General features: G+C 51.4%; 1 protein-coding gene across 6 annotated transcripts in view; it reads right to left on the bottom strand.

Annotated features, from left to right (window-relative positions):
* Positions 1–20,104, bottom strand: part of MYT1 (myelin transcription factor 1) — a 64,849-nt gene extending 44,745 nt beyond the window's left edge. For 3 of the 6 annotated variants that reach the window (XM_039563610.1, XM_039563611.1, XM_039563612.1), the window contains exon 1: positions 20,015–20,104. In XM_039563610.1, coding sequence (XP_039419544.1) covers positions 20,015–20,039 — 25 coding nt within the window. In that variant the 5' untranslated portion in view covers positions 20,040–20,104. Of the gene's footprint in view, positions 1–15,115; positions 15,619–15,700; positions 15,949–20,014 lie in introns of those variants that run through there. The other 3 variants (XM_010396873.4, XM_039563613.1, XM_039563614.1) reach the window with 3 other exon arrangements.
* Between the last annotated feature and the right edge of the window lie 347 nt (positions 20,105–20,451).

Below are 20,451 nucleotides of genomic sequence, written 5' to 3'. Positions count from 1 at the left end.
TTCTTCAGGCGCATTTTTCATGGGAAAGGTGAATCCTGAGTTAACGAGGCAGCAGCGTGCTGCGAACAGTCTGGGTCCTTCAGAATCCCACCAGACAATGTGGGCTCACTTCTCAGAGCAGACACTGCAGCCATGCAAGGGATCAGAGGGAGAATTTTGTGGCCCCAACTTTTATGTGAATTAAAAAAAAAAAATCTCAAAACCAAATTTTACACCTTCTCTAATCTGGAGAAGCCACTCCTGGGCTGCTGCACCCCTCTGCACTGCTGGCTGCCTGACACCCCTGCATTTTATAGAAAACAGGGAGAACAACTTTTTACATGGGCAAATAGTGATGGGATAAGGAGGAACAGCTTAAAACTAAACCAAGATTTAGATTTGCTGTTAGGAAGAAGTTCTTTATTCAGAGGGTGGGGAGGCCCTGGCACAGGCTGCCCAGAGAAGCTGTGGCTGCCCCATCCCTGGAAGTGTCCATGATCAGGTTGGACAGGGCTTGGAACCTGCAATCATGGAAGGTGTCCCTGACTGGAAAGAACTGGAACAAGATGATCTTTAAGGTCACTTCCAACCCAAACCATTCTGTGATTCTGTGATTTTGCAGGTCATTGCCCACACATGCAGCTCTGTGGCCACTGCCTGGAGAATACCAAGAAGTGAATTTACTTCCCTGCATGGCCCCCAGCCCTTGGTACAATGAGAGCATTCCTGCTGGCAGGTAACATGAGCCTTTTCTTTGATTTAAGGCCTCAGTCTCAGCTCCAAACTGCAGCACTGAATGCCCTCACACAGCTCCCAGGACTCAGCACAATTCATTGCCCCGCACTCCTGCCCAACCTTTGCCAAGAAAAGACCCCTGTGAGCCAGCACTCCACGCAGCTCAACGTTCCCACTTGCAGGAACACAGTAGCTCTGCATCAGGGTGCTTTTTTCCAAAGGAAAGGAATTAAAACCTCTGTAGGAATCAAAATATACTGAAAAAGTAGAACCCAGCTTCTTCAGCAATTCTCCTGCATTCATCCCCGATTCCAGGAGTGTTGGTTTAGCCCCCTCTCAGGGCACAGGAATGCTGCTGGTTCCAGGCAATTATCTCTGTTTACTGCAGCAGGGCTGTGTTCAGTGCTGCAAATTTAGCTTCCCAAACACACATTTAATTTAAGATCTAATACCGGATGTTAATTGTATATTGCACAGTAAACGACTGATCATTAAAACATATTAATTGAGGTTTAACAGCTGTGTAATAGATATTACATCTCATACTTATCAGCAAATATGATTTAATAATTAGTTAAGATGGGATATATGGATGGGAGGTGTAGCATGGCTGGCTGGATTATGGTTCTACTTTGTTCATTTGCTGGCCTAAAGATACTTTTCCTTATCACATTTAGAGAGGAGCTGGGCAATCACCAGGGAGATCATTGAATGGTTTGGGTTGGAAAAGACAAAGGTAATCTCATTCCAACCCCTTGCCATGGGCAGAGACACCTTCCACTAGACCAGGTTGCTCCAAGCCCCATTCAACCTGGCCTTGAACACTTCCAGGGATGGGGATGTTGAGCTTTGTTGTTCACCCCTGAGACAAGTCCCAAAGAGTTTGTAATCTCTATAAAAAGAAAAATTGAGGGGTCATGAGCAGTTTCCTCCTCAGCTGGGGCTGAGCTGTGGGGACCTGACCCCATGGCTGTGTTTGCACAGCTCACAACATTCGCTTATGAGCTCTCCGCTCCTTATCCCCACGTCATTCCCAGCCGTGGCTCCTCTCACGGCAGCACAGAGCCAGAGGGTGCCTTGCAGCACTACATGGCTGTCCAGAGACCCAACAACTCATTGCAGCAGTGAACTGCATTTGTGATTCCACTGCCCCAACAAACACAGTGCTGGCTTAACCCACCCTGCTCCCAAACCACACGCTGTGATGTCGGGAAATCTGTGATGCGCACTCTGACCTTTTATTTTCCCCTTACCCAAAGGAAAGGAAGGGTTTGATTTCAGTAGGAACAAGCCTTTCTAGTGCTTTCCCTGCCAAACAGCCCCCTGTAGTACAGTGTGCCTTGCTGAGCCACTGGCTCAGCACCAGCACAGCTCTGAGGTGTTTGGTGCTGACAGCAAAGTACAGCCTGCTCAGCTCTGCGGGTCCTGGGGCACAGGGCACCGGAGGGGAGCACCACACTATGCCAAAGGAAAGAGGACAGGGCACTGCCAGCACCGTGCTGCTGCTTCCCCATTTCCAGCCACAAGAACCTGCCCCTCTCCTTCCAGCCATTCCTGCAGCCCAGGGAGCATCCCCTGCCTCAGCTCCCTCCTCCAGCACTGCCTGAAGCACAGTGACTCACACTCCTCTTCCCAGCCCCTGCCACCTCACCTCTTGGCTCATCCTGCTTCTGGTGCTGTCGGCTGCCCAGGCAGCTGTGTCAGCCCCTGTGGTCACCTCAGCTGTGCCAGCTCATGCTTTGTCCTGTCATACCTGGCACTTTCGAATGCTCTTGAACTCTTTGTCAGGCCCTTGATGGGAACAGGGAATCATCCCCTCCCCACAGCCCTAGGACAGGACAGTGAGCAACTGGCTGAATCACAAAAAGATTCAAATTTCCCAAGCACAAAAACACGCTGCAATGGGAAGAAGCATGGAAAACTGGTCCTTGGAGAGGGAGCAAAACCCTCAGTGGTGGGGTTCATTAACAAGCTCAAAATCCACCAGGAGCAGGGTACAGACACCACCCTGCTGTGGGACCTGGCATCCCCAGACCCTGGTGATGGTTGTGCTGCCATCTGGGGTCCTCTTTGCACTCCTGCCCAGCACCTCTGCACACCAAATTGTGCTCTAGGGAAGGACCAACATTCCATCCTGACCCTCTGTATCACCCAGGGCTGCAGGAGCCAAAGCCCTGTGCGCCTACAATGCCAGGGAAGCAAATGAGGCTGCGGCGTCTCCTCATTAAGAGCAATATTCATGCTCCAGTGTTCATGGCCAGTTAATAAGAGTTTTTATTAGAGCCTTTTTTCTTTTCCTGCTGAGTGGCAGCAGCACAGTGCACAGCAGCAGGACACAGCAGAAGGTATAAAACGAGGTGGTTTTCACCCTCCACCCTTGTACCACTTGTGTACTCTTCGAGAGAGGAACAAAAGCTGCGTGCCCACAGCACCGCTGCTGTCTGCACGGTGTTCTTAAGTATTGATCAAAAAGATTAAAGAGTGAACATTGTTCAACATCCCATTTTCCCCCAGCTCCGTGGGGGAGCTGTCAAAGCACAAAGCTGCTCTGAGTGTGGTGAGTGAGGCCACCAACAAGAGGGGAAACAAAGACTGGGGTTCTCCACCAGAGAATCCTTTTGGTGTTTCCAAGGCCCAGGGCAGCAGCAGGGCCTGGAAAATCTCTTGGCCAATGTAGACCCCTCCAAGATAAGAGCAAGACCTGAGTTGTGGATTTCTCTGCCTCCTGCCTTGGCCCTGCCAGCCACTAAGTGTGAATGTTCCTACTGCAATTGGAGGAACCTCACTGAGATGGCTGATAATTCCTCTCCAAACATATCTGAGCCTGAATTAAAAGAAAAAATAACAATATTAAAAAATAAAAAAGTAAAAAATCAAGCAAGTCCCAGCATATCACTTCCAAATGATGAGCACCATCATCCTCCTTTCTGCCAGGCTTATTCACAGCAGGGACCACTCCTGCCACTGGCACCCTCTCCAGCATCCATCCTTTTGTACATGCAAAGGGAGCCATTCCCAGCCACACTCATCCACGCGTGCCCAGCGCATGTACAAGCAGGCGTGGGAGGTGTCAGGCATGCAGGAGAGCATCTCCCAGAAACAGGATGTTGCTTCTTTCTTCTTGCACATTTCCCTCATTATTTTGTTCTAATTTGCCTTTCCTGGTACCTTCTCTATTCAACAAAAGCCAAATGCAAACGGCGTCCCTTAATCTCCAGAACAGCAGCTCACTGCTGAGAAAATAATATAGATGTAACTTCCAGCATCACACACTTTCTTTTCCATTTATATGCAAATGCCGACCTTTCACCCAGGCTGTCTCAAAGAAGTATTTCCTTAAAAATGCAAATAGCATGTTGCAGGCGGTTACTCTGGCTGAGTCTTTCTTGTATTATTATTATTATTTCTTTTAACCTTACCAGCACTGTAAAACACAACAGCTAAACTGCACCCTGGCAATAATTACTTTTCATACCAAATTGAAAGCCTCTGTGGAGCTGACGTGTCGAAACACCAGCAGGAGAATTCAGTGCACATAAATTCTTGGAGATGCTTTTGGAGAAGCATGTCTTGGACCAGTGGGAAGGAAGCAGCCCAGAGACGCGTTGCTGCTGAAGGAAACCACCTGATGGCTCAGGGTAAGGCTGCAAGAGTCTTGTAAAACCCTTCCCATGGTGCTGCTGATGCACAGGAGCCCTCGGGAGTGGGAAAACAACCTGTGTAAGCCAGGGTGAGAACAGGAACAAGGAGTGTGTCCACTGGCAGTGCCAGTGTTGGGCACGGATGTCCTTCCCCACCTGAGAAGGTCTGGGAAGACCTTTAGGGCTGTGTGTGCTCTTTGCTGTACCAAGGGGCTCCAGTGCAATATTAGGACTCCTGGGCCTGAAGAGGAACAAGGAGAAAGAAGGGTGGCTGAAGAAGGGGCTGGTGAGAAAGGAGCCACGATGATTCAGAGGAACAAACGAGAGTTGAGGATTTCAGCTCCAAGACTCCCCCGATTCACCTCTCTTTCTCCCAGCTGTTGGGACAACCTCTGGGGAGAGCAGCACAGTGCTGCTCCACCTCCACCATGGCAGCAGCAGTCACAGCACCAGCTCTCTGTGCATCTCCTCAAACATGGGCATGGGGACAGGGCCGTCCCCCCAAACTGGTGACACAAGCCCACCCCAACAAGTTGACGGGTGAAAGGAGGCGTCAGCAAGTGCTGAAACCAAAGTCCCCTTCCCCACAGCTGCTGTAAGCCTGCACAGGGCAGTACTCCCAGCATGGATGGATGTAAACAGACTGAGTTGGAGGCATTGATCCAGCTTGAGTATCTGACACACTGCATCCAAACCTCTCTATCATCAGCTTGGAAACTAAGGGATAAGGGAAGAGAGAGCCTGAGCATGGTGCTTGCACAGGGGGGTACAAGGCTGAGCACTGAGGGGAAGCCAAATGTAAAAAGGCCACTACAGACAACCTTCCTGGGATGGAGCAGCACAGTGTTCAGTATCTGCTTCTGAGAAGCAAATACAGATTTCCTCAGCGTGGAGGGAAAGAGTAGAAGAAATGGGAAATATGAGCTGGTCTTTCCTCTACCACTTTAGCTATCCATAGATTTAGCTGTCAATGATTCTTGAGTTCCTTCTGAGCTCCAAACCTCCTGAGATGCCCCAGTGCTGACTGTCACAGCCCAAGTTACTTTGAATCTGCTGTGGCACCTCACCCTCAGCCCTGTAGGTTCTGGGTAAAAACAACTGCAAAACCCCAAAAGCTAAAACAAAACTCCACATTGTTTCTGCCCAAATTTGGCCCAAGCTGGGCATGCAGATGTGTTTGTGGAACACAAACCTCCTTGCCCCCAGCACAGGACTGGGGTCCATCAACAGTGTCTGCTCAAGGAGGTGTTTTCCTGACAGGGATTTCTACCACATGTGACACCAGCTCGGGCAGAGGAGGGAGAAGCTGCCTGGAAGAGCCAGGGAAGGGGCTGGCAGTGCCTCTGACGCAAAGTTAGATGACTAAATGGACTACTTCCCAGCTGCCAGCTTGTCTTTATGATATTAAGCCTTTTCTCTCTGCTGCCATATAAGAAGTGAAAAGTTGACACGTAAGCGTGTGTCATATGGAGTCAGGGAGACAGAAGCAATAAGGCATAAAAGGAGGTGAGATCATCGTGCAGCAACAACTCCCCAGGGGTATGAGGCAGCTCTGCTCAGTGCCCGCTGGCTCTCAGCCCCCACCAGCATCCCCCTCCCAGGCTTGGCACACTCAAACCAAGACAGAACCCCCAGACCAGGGCCAGGCACAGGGTGCCACGCTGCCCACCACGAAATGAGGCAATTAATGCCTTCTGAAGGGTCAGCTCATTAAACAGGAGTCACCACTGCAGCACGAGTGTCACAGCCCCCCAGGATTATTGCTGTTGAATGGGCCGGCTGCTGTGCACCATTTGCCTGAAAAAAAGGAGAATCATCAAATATGTTGAGTTTATAGCCCTGCTGGCACCGCTCTGAGCACTCCTGCGGGCTCTGTGTAATTGAAATTAAATAGAGGCGAGTGATACCTTTCTGTCCTTCCTGCAGCCTTCACTTGCTTGGGAATGCAGTGCAGGGACAACAAGGAGGAGGGTGAGGCAGCAGCTGGATGCCCATGGGCACTGCTCTTGGAGCAGCTTTCATCCCCACTTCCAGCTCCTTTCATGGGCTGAGCCCTCTGTGCTGCATCGGTTTTGTCCCAAAACTGAGCCAGGAGCAGGGAAAGCCCACACAGTCCCACAGGTACCCTCAGACCCCACAGCCAAGGATCAGCTTCTACCCATCAAGCTGGAAGTTTCTCTCTCCTCTAAATAATTTTCTCCCAATCCTCCCGTTTCTGGCAGGGTGTCCTTGCTCGGTGGGTGAGTGCAGAGGGAGCAGCCAACCTGCCAGAGCCACCTGCCTCCCTGGGAGCCAGGAAAGCTGCTCCATGATGAGAGGGAGTTGGAAGTTTCTAGGGAATGTGGGACAGGAGCTGACAACTCTGTGCTCTGCTGAGACACCGCAGGCAGAGTTAACCGTTTCGAATGTCATTTTTTTTAAAGCAACAACATTGCTCACAGGCACGCTTTTTTTTTTTTTCCCTCCACTTTCTTTTTTTTTTTCTTTTTTATTAAATAAAAAATGGAGCAGCTCTCTCCAGAAGGCTATTAATCCTCTCCTGTCACTTGTGTTCTTGGAGAGCGCGTTTCTCTGGGCAAAAGCAGCGAGTTTCTCACTGACTAATTACATCAAAATATTGAGGGCAACAAACAAACCTTTAACTCCACTTGCCAGAAGCTCACTAGATGCAAAGCTTCAGAATTATGGAAGAGAAACGGATGCACAAGCAGGAGAAGCTGGGACTCCAGACGTGCTCATGGCCACATCAGCATTTAGAGGGATGAACTCTTTCCTCTCTGCAAAGCCACTCAAGTTTGGCTAACTTTGCCCAACATAACTTTACCCAGAATCTCATCCACCCAAGGACTCTGATTTCCTACAAATAAAGATTTTTTTTTTCCTTTGCCATGGAAGTGAATTCATTTATTTTCCTCTCATTCCCACACAGGCACTGGGGCTTTGTGTGCAGAGCAAGGACTGGACACATGTTCCCCAGAAAGGCTGAGTTTAGGCTTTAGGCCCCACTAGAAGGCAGTTTTAGGCTGAAATCAGACAACTTTTCTCAAAGCCTACCTGACACCTTCACTTATCCTAGCAGCTCACCAGAGCAGCCTTTCTTTGGGACACAGTATTGCAGATTTGACCCTTCCCTGCCCCAAAACTTTTGCCAGACATTCAGCCAGCAAGGTTTTGGCATTGACAATTCCCATTCCATCACCCTGTATCGCCCACACAGCCACAGTGGGAAGAGCCAGTGCTAAAAGGAAAGCCTAATTCTGCATTTAGGTGCTAAACCTGATGTGCTTCCAAGACAGTTTGGATAGCCAAGAGCTGAAACAGGTGACTTGAATGCAAGCTTTGGCCCCAGACCCACAGCTGCCACAGAGCCACTGCCTGCCACCCCCCAGAGCTGCATCACCCAGGCTGGAGAGCATGAGGAGCAGGGAAATGCTCCAGCTCTGAAATGTGGGTTAACCAAAGGCAGCTGCTGGGGAGGTTTCTCTGCATTCTGGAGGTGTTTCTGTGCTCAGAGAATGGGGTGCTCACCACACATCTTAACCAGCCACACTCAGTGACAAGAATGAGTTGTTCAACGTCAAATTGTTGGTTTCAAGGGATTGTTTGAAAAAAGAGAAAAGATTTTCAAAAGTGCTCAGACTGTCACCTATAGATTTTGCCAGCAATAACTTGGTTTTTAAATACTGCGTGCAAGAAAGCTCCCCCAGAGCCATCTCTTGTACCTTATAATAATATTCACCAGGGGATCCTCCTAATGCTGGGTTTGAATCCTTTGCTGCTGAATGCACCCGACCCTGGACTTGCAGAGAGGGCTCAGATAAACGTGCCTGGGAGCTGTTGCTCAGAGAGACGATTACAGCCCTCAGCATTGATCAGAAAGGTTCTGATTGCACCCACAAGGAGCGAGAGGCTTCCCCAAAACTGGCACCAACCTCGCTTGCAGATGCTGTCCTAGGGAGAGCCACACGCTTGCCAAACAATTTCAAGCAGAGGAACGAAGAAAGCTGAGTCTCTACTGCAGTTTATATTTAATTAGAGGGAAGGCAGCTTACGCAGCAGTTTCGGAAACATATTGTCTTACAGCATATTGGATATTTGTATCTTAACAGCTCGACATCGATTTCTTTTATGTAAAGGAAGAGGGGGGAAGAGCACGGCGTGCCCTAAGTTGTGTAAGCTCCAAAGAGACGCCCGCACTGCTTGGACTAATGTTTGGAGTAATCAAAGGCGTGAACTCATGTATTATGGATGGGAACGAGAGTTTTCAGGCTTCTGCAAAAAGGAATCTCCAGCGTTTGGTATTTTGTTAGCAGCCTGGCACCATATGGCTCTCCCCTGCTGATATTCTTTCACACCAGAACTTTATGTTCAGATGCTTTAGTTAATATTTTACCCAGCAAGCATAAACAAGATGCAAAGATTGCAGTCGACAGCAACCTTCTCTTAAACCATATATGCACGTTAATAGGGAAGGCTTCTTTCAGCAAGTACTTTACCCAGCACATGCCTGGCTTTATTTTTTCCTTAGGGGTCCAAGCTGGGCCATTTACTTTAACAGCCTTCCCATCAAGCAAAAAGCAAGCAGCAGACCCATGAAGGACATTTTCACTCCCTCCCTACTCTGTTTCCTGGCTGGTCCAAAGCAGCGCTGGATGAGGGCAGGCGACACACACCTGGGAGTTGTGCTGTATCTCTGCTTCTGCACCATTTCAGCCTACATTTTATCTTGGAAAGGCAGAGTTTCCCCTTCTCCACTCCCTAAGCAGGGATGGAACCCTAGGCAAAGCTCCCAGCCCAAAGGGAAGCCTCACACAAGCACCACCAGCCTAAACTGACCACAAACAACAACATGGAGCATCCAACTTGAGGTCCAAGATTTATATTTCCCCCTTCCACACACGAAGTTAGACCCAAAATCACTTTGGAAAACTGCAGCTCTGAGACACACACCCCACACACCCCCGCCCTCCAATATTCTTATTAGTCTTTAATATTCTTAAAACAAATAGGACCTAACAGATGTCTTTTCAGCCTGCGCTCTTATTAATGAGAATATTGTAAGAATGGAAATCAGGTCACAAATGTTTAATACTTTGTTTAAAAAGTCTTCAGCTTCTTTAAAGAGTTCCACTAATCCCAACATGACAGATGTACAAGGCAGTTTTGCTTGGGGCAGATTAAAATTCTCGCTCTGATTTGCTCTTTCATTTGGTCTGATTAAAATAACATTGCGATTTTTTTTTTTTAACATGCTGACTTCAAAATAAAAAAGGAAAGAATAAAAAGTGACCAGTAAAGGCCAGCATGATCACAATAAAAGCAAAGTTATTGTTTTTAAGATAAAAAAAAAAAGCGAGGGAAAAGGAATGGGGGAACAGCCGACTCATACCCAGGTTAGCATTAAAGCTCTGTGTTAAAGATGAAAGGGGAACCTTTCCAAACTATGTTTTTCAATTTGAAAGTGTTTATTAATCTATTCTCTCTGAAGCAAAGAGTTCAATGAAAGACAAAGATCAAAAGTATTTTAATTTAGGTGAAATTTTTTTCCCTTTTTTTTCCTTTTCCCTAAACCGAACCAAACTGAAAATCAGAGCATTGCAGAGCGTGGCACTTCAGCATTCTGCTCTAAGACTGACATTGCTGGGAACAGCCCAGCTGGCAGAACAAGGTGATCCCAGCCACTTTTTCCTCAACTAAACTACGCCTGGGAATTCCCTATTTCCCTTTCCTGACATCCTTTCACACCAGACCACCCCACCCTGGGCAAGATTTCCCAGCTAATTCATTTCCTTGCTGCTGCAAAACACTCCTGGCATCTGAGTCAGACCTGAACGTGTGTGTGGCAGTGGGTACTCCAGGATGCTCTGATGGGAGCAGCAGAGGAGCAGGGCAGCGGGATGGAGCCCCAGCTCACCTCCTGTCCCTCCACTCATCCATAAACAAGCCACAGCCACATCTGCCTTTTCCCTCTTGGGTCTGCCCAAAACCAGCCACAATTCCCAGTGCTGAATCCATCCAGGGCACTGCTGGATCAGTTTCCTACAGGCATTGCCTCACCAAAGGCTCCTGTAGCATGGGGGGTCCATGGATTTAGAAAGGAGCTGGAGCTGTTCACTGTACAGCTGCTCAAAGGGCAAACTCCTGCTTCAAGAGAACATTTCACAGAAAGTGGTCAGTGTGTTTGTCTGGACTTCTCCCACCCAGAAAGCTTCTCTGCCTCCCCACCCACTCCTGCAAACCCTCAGCAAGGCCTCACAGGAGCAGTGTGGGGATGAGTAACCTCAACAATAGAAAACCACTCGTTTTGGGGGTGTATATTTGCCATTTTTCCTAAAAACTCCAGCTTGTGCCTTCTATGAAAGAGTCCATAGAAAATCCACAGTGTTTCAAGTTTTTGAGGATCTGCTCCACTCTGGTGATTTTTAATATTTACAGTCTTTAAGCATAATTGTTCAATACATGTTCCTGCCCCTGAGATGTCCTCACCTCAATGCTCAACTTGAGCCATTTCCAGGGCAGAAACAACCTCCCTGCCAGGCAAGGTGCTGTGGGAAAGCAGCTCAGGGGAGCCAAGGGATACCCTCCCATGCTGCTGCTCCCAGGGAAGCTGCATGGGGAGGAGATGCTTGGAAAGCTCTCTTTACCTTCTGTGTGTCAGCCCTGTCCCAAAGGGCAAAGCCACCACGCAGCTGCTCCCAGCGAAGCAGCTCCTGAGCTTGGCAAGGGCAAACGCTGCACTTTCAGAAATCCCCTTTGACAGATTAACCTGACAAGAGGGGAAACTCCAAATATAAACCCATAAAGCCCTTCTCTCCTTGGTGAAAATATTTGTGGGGAGTGGGAGGGGACAGATTCCCCCCCTCCCATCTCTGAAGAGAGCTGAAGGGATGTCCTAACCCTGCTCTTTGCCATTGCTCATTACCTGGATCCCAGATCCCAGAGAAGAAACTCTCACATAAATTCATTTCATTCTAGGAACAAGGTATTTTGGGGCCTTTCTTCACTCCAGAAACTTTTCACAGCCTGTGCTTATCACCCCACTTCTCTATTCACACCGTGATTCTCCTTTCTAAGGCCTGGGCTATGGATCAAACTTCTACTTTGCAAAGGTAAACAGCCTCAGAACTGATACAAAATATTTGAAGACGGGAAGTATCTCACAATCCAGCTTTAAGGGTGTCAGAGACACCAGTGGGCTCTGCACCACACACCCAGGAAGACCAGCATGGGTACATGGGTAGAGTTATTCTTTGTAGAAACCAGTAAAACACAGGAGAACGAAGGAAAAGGAAGAGAAAAGGAAGAGAAAAGGATGGAAAGGCCTTGTTGACAGCAACTTCTGCTCTGTCAAAGCTCCAGAAATACTTGGGAACTGAGAGGCTGTGTGGCACTTAAGCCCAGGCTGACAATCCTTTCACACAGCTCCCAAAACGCCAAATAAACCTGCAGTGTGGGGCCACCTCAGTCTCCCTCCTTGTCTGCACAGCCAGGGAGCAAACAGTATCTGCACAACAAATAACCTGAAGGGGGATTTGTTGGGGAAAGAAGAGTAACACACAGTGGTGTATTCCCAGCTCTGGAAGTTTGCAGCAAGGATCCTGCATGCTCAGCTCCCGTGCATGAGAAAGAGGAACAGCTATAAAGTGACGGCTGGAGATGCCCTTTGCCATTAAGGGAAGAGCTCTAAAAATGCAGCCATAGAGTTTACAGCTGGAAAAATAAGCCTTTCCATCTACAAACTCACACAAAGCAAAGGAAAGAGTGGGTCCTGTACCCCACTCGGCCATTAAAGTTCCTCATCTGACTTCCCCGTGGTAAAGCGATGCTTCCCCGCCTCTCCCTCCCCTTCACATGCCTCATTTCAAGTCTTCTGGGAAGCCCAGCCCAGCCCTGGCTCCAGCCTTTACTGTAAATCCTCCGCTTCCCCTTCCTCTCTCTCTGCTCTCAGGGGGCAGAGGGTCCTGGTCCCCCCAACCTTAGAGCTGGGCACAGCAGCATCCCTTGCTAAATAAATCTCCCCCAAGGCTGCAAAAGGAGGGCTCTGCCCCTCGCCGGATAGGGAGAGAGAGACCATTCAGCATTACACAGACTGATTTTGGGGGTTCAGGAGCATAACCTCACCTGCCCTCCTCAAGTCCTGATGCAAAACTACGGTGGGATTTCAGGGAGGGAAAAGAGTTTCTATTCCTGAGCTCTAAAGCTGTGTCATTCAGCCGCTTCCGAGAGAATTGCTGACTTAGGGTGCACTGCTCCCCCCAAAGCCCGAGAAGAGCAGCGTGTCCCATGCAGAACGCAAGTTTGGAGGCAGCACCCCAAAGACGAGCCTTCCGGGGGGTGGAGGGGGTTTAGTACTGTCTGCTAAAATGGCAGCTGCTCTGACGCCGAGCTACGTCTTGCGAAGTCAGCCCTGCCCTCATCATCATCATCATCATCATCTGACTGCCGGGAACTGCTCCGGCTCCCGGGGCTCTGCGGGACGGGGCGGGGGCGGCGCAGAGCCGGAGCTTCGCTTGCCCCTGCCCACCCCCAGCCCCCAGTTTGTGACTCCGGGCTGTTGGGAACAGTCCCGGCCCCGCTGGGCAGCCACCGGCCGGGAGGCACCTGTGCCGCCCTTGTCTCCCAGCCCAGCCCGGGCCATTCACGGGTGTAGCCCGGATCTCCAAAACAAGAACCGGGAAGTGTAGGGGTAGCAGCCGTCCCGACCCCTGGTCTGCTGCCCTCCTGCTTCGTGTTCCGCCTGCCTTGGGGACAAGGATGATTCTGGGGGCAAAGGGACCGAATAGCTCAGACCGACGGGGAGTGGAGGTGGTGGAGGTGGGGCGAGAATGGGGGAGATTTGGGGTCTTCAGGGGAGGGGGTCCTCGCCCACTTCCAGCCCAGGATCTGCCAAACGGGGAGGGGTCACCTCCGTCCCAAAGTCACCAACGCCACCCTTGGCAGTGACCTTAAGCACCGTCCGGCAGCGGGACCGCCCTCCAGCCGGGCCAAGCGCCGGGACTCCCAGGAGGAGGAGAGGGGGCCGAATCCCTGTCCTTCCTACAGCACGAGGTGCCCCCGCTGCCCCCTCGCCCCACGAGAGCTGCCGCGGGACGGCGGCAACCCCGCAGGGGAAAGGCATGCGGATTCACCACCCCTCACTCGGGACTGAGCAGGGGACAAGCGGCGCTGCCCGCCCAGGCCCCTCCTCGACGAGACCCCCGGGAAATCGCCAACCCCGACCGCGGCCGCCCAGCCCGGGGGGACCGGGACTGCTCGGTAACAGCACCCGGGACAGAGCCGGAGCCGCCGCTCCGGACCCCAACTCCAGCGGGACACAGGGGACAGCTCCCGTCTGCTTTCCGGGAAGGGAAAAACCCATCTTCCCAGACTTTTCCTACTCCTTGTGCGGCGGGGATCCCACAGACCCACAGTATCACTTGGAGGGGAAAAAAAATTTAAAAAAGAAAAGAAAGCAAGAGGAAGGAAAAAAAAAAAAAACAAGGAAAACCAAGTTCTCCTTGTTCTTCCCGAGGCAGGTGAAGGAGGAGAGAGAAGGGGGGAGGGCACGCAGGTTTGAAAGAGCCGAAGGGGACAAGTTGTGCCCGGGTTTCCCGGCGGTAGCAGCCGGCGCTGGTTTGTGCTTTGCCACACGCGCCTGCTCCAATCTGCGCCGCTCGGGAACAATAAACAGGATCATACAAAGAAGTGGAAAGGCGGCATCTTTGCTTCTGGTTTCTATGACAGCATCAGAGAGAGACAAACCAACTATAAACTCTAATTCCTAGATTCCTCCTCCCCCCCCCCCCCCCAAACTCCCTTTTGTCTGCCATTAATTAAAGTGGCCATATGGAAAAGGCTGATAATAACAGCAGATGAGCCAACGAGAGAGAGGGAAAGGGAAAAAAAGAAAAAAAAAATAACTAAAAGTAGCGGCAGGGCGATGACGAAGGTTTAGCCGGGGCTTTTCGCACTTGTTTTCAGCGGCTGCTCGAAGCGAGGGGGCTCAACAATAGCGGGAGGCGAGCGGCTGCCCCCGCACTGCTGCCCGGCTGGGTCGAGGGGGGCAGTGGGCAACCTGCCCCCTTCCCCTGCCCGGCTCCGGGGAGCCGGGCATGCCCCAAGCCTCCTGCTCCGAGAGCGCTGATCCCCACGAGCTGCCCCTTTGTGTGGGAGAGCCTCCGAGGGTGCCGACCCCCCTTCGGGGCCGCCTCCCCAGGGAGGGTCGGTCCTACCCGCCGGCAAACTGCACCCCAAACTCAGCCCAACTCGGCGGGGCCGATGGCAGCGCCAGCACATCCCCAGGCACCAGCCCCCTGCCCCTCGCTCCTTCTCCGAATAACCCACGGAACAACAACAACAACAACAAACTTTGCTAAAATTGATAAAGAGATTAGCCAAGCAAAGCCTCTTCCGAGCAAGCTAAAAATAAGAACACGCAGATTTCTGTCGTGGTCAACGTAAAGAGAGAAATCCACAAACATGGCACACTTCCCTTGTGCCTCGCTGCTATAAATAGAGAACTCTAAAGTAGGCAATAATCGGAAAGCAGAGTGGGGGGAAAGGGAAAAAAAGGACAAAAAAGAAAAGTCTGGCAGTGGCAGGAGGGAGCAGCCGCCAGCCCTCCGCACCCACGTCCCGGGCGAGGGGGCCGCGGAGCTCCCCAACGCCCCAGGAGTGCGGAGCTGCGGACTTGGGCTGGAGTTTTGGCAGGAAGGGGCCTGGGGGTGAGGGGAGAGCGGCGAGGGACGCGTGGAGCCCCGGTCCCGCCCGGCCGTCAGCACCTCCGAGAGCTCCGCGGCTGCGGGGCCGCCGGCGCAAACTCCTCCCGGCGCCCGGGAGCGTCTTCTGCTAACACCTCCCTCCGGATAAACATCCACCGATCTCGCGGTTCACAAACCCGGCAAGCATCCTCTTCCAGAAATATTCAGAAAGTTTCCCGGCTGAATGCGACGTTGTGCTTTTTTTTTTTTTTTTTTTTTAATAAATCTCCTCCTTTCTCATCTTATTCAACCTCTTTTCAGTCAGAAGCATAACATGTCCACTAGCGTCTCGCAGCCGGCGAGAGAGCGAGCGAGCAAAGATGGACCTAGGAGCATGATGATCATCATAAAAATCCCCTCGGTTCTCCAGTGCAATTTTCAAAACAACAACCCAGCCTTCGTGCTGTAAAGGCGAAACGCCTGCGTCTGTTTACATCAACTGTGTGCTCCGAAAGCCTTTCCCCTCTGTCTCAATCCAAGGGAGGGGAGGGGAAAAAAAAAAAAAAAAAAAAAAAAGAAGAGGGAAAAAAAAAGAAAAAAAAAAAGAAAGGAAAAAAAGCCAGCATTATCTGCCTTTGTCAGCGAAAGAACATAATATTGACTTACCTTTCCCCACAGCTATTGTCTGCCCCTTTACAAAATGACATCACGGAAACCAATCATGAAATTTGCATGGGGGAGGTTGTGGGGGGAGAGTTCTTGGAGGGCAGCCCACTTCCCTACACCAGTAACACGCGTGTAAGACGGGTTGTTGGTTTCAATTAAATATCTGATACTCCTTAGTGTGTGAACTCTTAAGCCTGCTAAAGGCAATGTCTCATTTACTTAATGACCGCTCTCATTAATGGAAATGGCACAGAGGGGGCTTGCTGCGCCTTCCCTTTGTAAATACACTACCCATGAACCCTTGGGGTTGCAATATATCTGTTTACTCTCTGAGGTGAAATAAATTTACAGTATAGCATCAAAGAGAGCGAGCGAGAGAGATGGAGCGGCTGCCTTGAGTGCACCGAGAGTTGGGGCTCTCCCAGCCCCGCCGGCCCCTCTCTCCTCGCTCTCCCCCCTCCCCAAGACCCGGCAGAAGGTGAATGATTTTGCCCGAGCTGATTCATAATTAATATGCACGAGGCTCGGGGCTCCTCTGACAGCAGCAACACAAAAGGACGGCGAGCGCGACGAGCGCCGTTCCGTGTCCCCCCCGCGCATCCCGGCGCGTGGTACGGCCCAATAATTCCTAATAGCAGCAAGCAGCGAGTGACAGATGCCCTGGGTTAGCACAGCTCCAGCGAAAGTACTTTACAATATTTATTGGTGGTTAGGAAGATGACCTATCACCATAAAGAACAGACTGGGAAATTTATCGCCTCTATGAACCTGGAAGTATTGCATATTAGCTGATATACATATTCAAAAGCCGGTGGTTAAAAGGTGTATAAATATTTTAATTTTTTTTTCCTCCCCTTAAAAAAAAAAAAAAAAAAAAAAAAATTAAAAATGACGCAATGTATTCCCAGCAGACAAAACCTCACCCCGGAGAAGGTGCTTTACATTATGGGTGTTGGGATGGGAAGAACAACATAAGGAAAAGTCCTAAAAGAAAACGGTGGCTAAAACAGTTTAGGGATTGTTTCTAAGTGAGAAAAGTGAACGTTCTTGCATTTTGCATCTTTTCCCCCAAAAAAGAGTCACACTTTCCAGGAGTTAGCATCGCCTTTCCATGAAAATGCTCATTTCGTGGAGGTCCGGCCACCCCGGGAGGAGAAAGTACTCGCCGAGCTGGAGGGAGGGAGGCTCCGGGGAGAGAGCCCGGCACGGTGAGGCAGGAAGGGCATTAGCACATCGCATCCCTGCCCCCTGCCAGACGGGAGCATTAGCACTTGGACTGCAACTTTTCTGAAATAGCGGGGGAAAACACAGGCAGGCTGCAGCCCCACGGGTTGGGGAGAGGAGGGGAGGGAACGACACTTTTCTACCCAGTGCTTTTCCCCGCACCCTCGTGCCATCCCCAGCATCACCGAGACAATTAAGACTTCCCTGTCGTCTTAATGAAGATTTCCAAAAAGGTGCGGGAGCTCACAAATGGACAGAAACCCCAGGAGCCCTGAGAGAGCTGAGGCAGAGCCTGGCAGGGAAAGCTGAATCCTGCTGAGGATGCACTCTCCTGTGGGAAACTCCAGCTCCAGAGCTGCAGGGCCTCAGACTCCTCTCCAGCTCACCCCCACCCTGGGCACGTTAGGTGCAGGCAGCAGTGGGAAAAGCCTCTCGAACTGCCCAAAACCTGGCAGATTGGGCTGGAGTAGGTGCTGCCGGCAACTCCATCTCACCCACAGACCATTGCAGGGCACATGGCAGGAAGGAGTGATTCAATTTCCCATCTCAGGGCTTTTATTGAGGAGAGGGTGGCAGAGATACTAATTTTAAACTGTTGAGGCCGCTTTGGGGGTTGTTAGGATGCCCATTTCCATGGCTTACCAGCCTGGTGTGCTCCTAAACCATTAACATAAAGGAGATATTCAGCAGAGAGTACTCCTGAAAAGCTGTTTTCTATCTCCTTTGGACACACCACGAAGACAGGGATATTTTACATCCTAAACCTTTGGCATTCAGAAATTCTATTAAACTCTTATCTGCAGGCAGCAGGCCTGGTGCTACACTGCATCTCCATTGTTCTGCACCCGCGATAGAATCAAAGGGAGGGCTGGGTGGACTCGGCTCCCCTCCGCTCACAATGCTGCCTGCTCCTCTCCACCGCTGTTTCATTTAGAGCCGTAATGCTAAAACTTGAGAAACAAAAGCACAATAGATTCGGCAGGGAGGCAGCAGGGAAGTGTGTTTACTTGTGTGTGCTCCCCCATAAATTGGAGCACACGCAGCCTGCATGGATATGAGCACACACATGTGCCTCTCCGAGCGTTAAGAGAGGAATTTTATTACTGCTGCTGTTGCATTTATTAACACGCGACGCACCTACGAGCCCTAAGGCAGCTGACAGCTCTGATACCATCCGGCTGAGCTCTGGGCTGCGAGAGGGTGTTCGGCTTTTCTTTGTTCCCAAACTCGCCAGACTTCCCTCTGCTCTCCTCCCAAAACGCTGCAAAGAAGCGGCGCCTTCCCCGGAGTTTCTCACCGCCACCAACTTCAGCAGCGGCAGGAATTCCCATCTCGCAGCCCCCAAATCCCTTCTCACCCCCAGAAAATCTCCGTCTCAGGCAACAGCCCCACACCCCACGCTGGAGGAGCCCGCGGCGCAACGCGAGGCCACGCGTGGGCTCCAGGCGGCGGCGGGTCAGCACCACGGACAGCTCCGCCCGCTCCCTCCTGCGCACACTTCCGACCTTCTAAACTATTTTTTCAGCCATTTTTTAATCGTGTTTCTCCCCCACACACTCTCCCTAAACCTCTCCAGAGCCACTCCACAGCTGTTTTCAGGAAGAAGACAATTATCGTGCGTTTCCAGGTCTCAAAGAGCCGTCGCTTCCCTAAAGGGAGCTGTGCAATTGAGAGGTCTAAAATAAATGTTCACGTATTTTCATCTTCAGTGGTTTTAAGACGGGGGCTCCGAGAGTCCCTGCCTGCAGGGCGCCTTCAGAGCTGAACCCAGAGAGGATTTTTAAAAGCATATTCCCTTCACGCCCCTCCCCTGCTCTCCATGCCATTTCCCCTCCTTCGTGTTTTCAGATCAGGCTCTTCAAGTTTGAAATTATTTAAAATAAAACTCCATTTGCTTGTGTAAACACAGCCATAAACCCACCACACTGTGTTCCATTGGCTTCTTTGAGTCTGTTTCAAAGAAAATTAGATCTCAAACTTTACGCATTTGTAATTGGCACCAACTTCTCCGGTTACCAGCTGGGGGTGAAAGATTTTTTTTTTCCTTGTTTCTTTCTGAAAGCTTCTATGCAGATGGGCTGGCTGCCTTAATGCCTCAGACTACAATTAGTGCTGTTGTATGCCGAATAGAAATGGCCAGCATTAATATTGTATATGGAACAGCTGAAGGGTTGCGAAGAAACCTGCCCACTACAGGCCCCTGGCAGATGGAACAACATGCACAGGCACAAAAAAACTTTTAATAACCCTTCGCTCGCTCTCCAGCGCGCCCCTTCGCTCCGGTTTGGGCGGGTTCTTCCCGAAGAGGCAATGCCTTTGTCTAAGCCAAATCTAGAGCCCTTTTCTCCCTGAAGAACAACAATTGGAGCAATCACCATCTTTTGCAAAAGGCACCTCGCATTATCCCAAAACTTCCTCCTTTGTGCCTCGGGTAATGCGGGCGCTGAAACACACACCCAGATGAACAGGCACGAACTAACTTTTTATTTAATAACATCCCACTCACCCCTTTATTATCCAGCAATGTGCAAGAGGGGGAAACAAAAACCCCACAAAACCAAACCAACCACCACCACCCGCTTCCCCAGCAGAACTGTGACCAGAAGCTGCAGAAAACAGGATTTTCTCCTCGCCCCCCTCCCCTTCGCTCCTCGTCCTTTGTAATTAGGTGAAACCCGCGGCAGCGGGGACAAAGCCCCGCCGGTGCCTCGGAGCAGCAGCACCGGGGGTCGCGCACCCCCGCACCTGTAGCCCCTTCGCAGCTGAGCCCGGAGCGCAGCGAGGAGAGGCGGGGGTGACACCGGCACCTCGCTCGCAAAACGCGAACACGGAAGACCTGCGCTCCGAAATATACTCGGGAACCTCTTTCTACCGCCTAACTGGGGGCAAAATACTATAAAACGAGGAGGAATAGTTTGCGGGCTCGCATTCCCCCGCCCTCGGCGACCGAGCCCCTTTGCCAAGGCGTGACTCAGGCAGAATTGAGCAACTCAAGTGTTTTAGAGGAGAAACGGGGGAGACACACTAAGGAATACCCTCCCTACACTCCCACCGCACCCCCCGCCATCCGCCCGGCGAACGGCTACGAACCGAGGAAAGTCCCGCAGAGCTTCATCCTTGCCGGGTGGCTGTGGCTGCCTGGCCCGGGGTGGCGGGGGGAGCGGGCGCGGAGCCGCCCGGGGTTACTCCATCATCCCTGGGAAAAGTTCCCGTCCGGAGCAAAAACTTATGGGCGGCGGCGGCCAATGGGGCCGCGCCGCAAAATCCTCGCAGCGCACTCGGCGGCCAATCCGGTCCCCCCCGCCCCCGCCCCGGGGATGCGCACCCCCCTCCCGGCCCCCCCTCCGGGCTGGCAGCGAGGGGAGCAGGGGAAGGGGACCCGTCCTCCCGAGCGGGCGGGGGATCCGCGCATCCCTCCCGCCGGTAATGAGGGGAGAGAAGAAGCGACAACGGGCACATCCCAGTGCAGGGGGGAAGGGAACACGCACCCCGGTTACTCCCCCAGGCGAAGCATCCCCAGGGAGCCC

Source organism: Corvus cornix, chromosome 20 (genome assembly GCF_000738735.6).
Source record: "Corvus cornix cornix isolate S_Up_H32 chromosome 20, ASM73873v5, whole genome shotgun sequence".
Classification (NCBI taxonomy): domain Eukaryota; kingdom Metazoa; phylum Chordata; class Aves; order Passeriformes; family Corvidae; genus Corvus; species Corvus cornix.
This window is presented reverse-complemented; position numbering and strand designations above follow the sequence as displayed.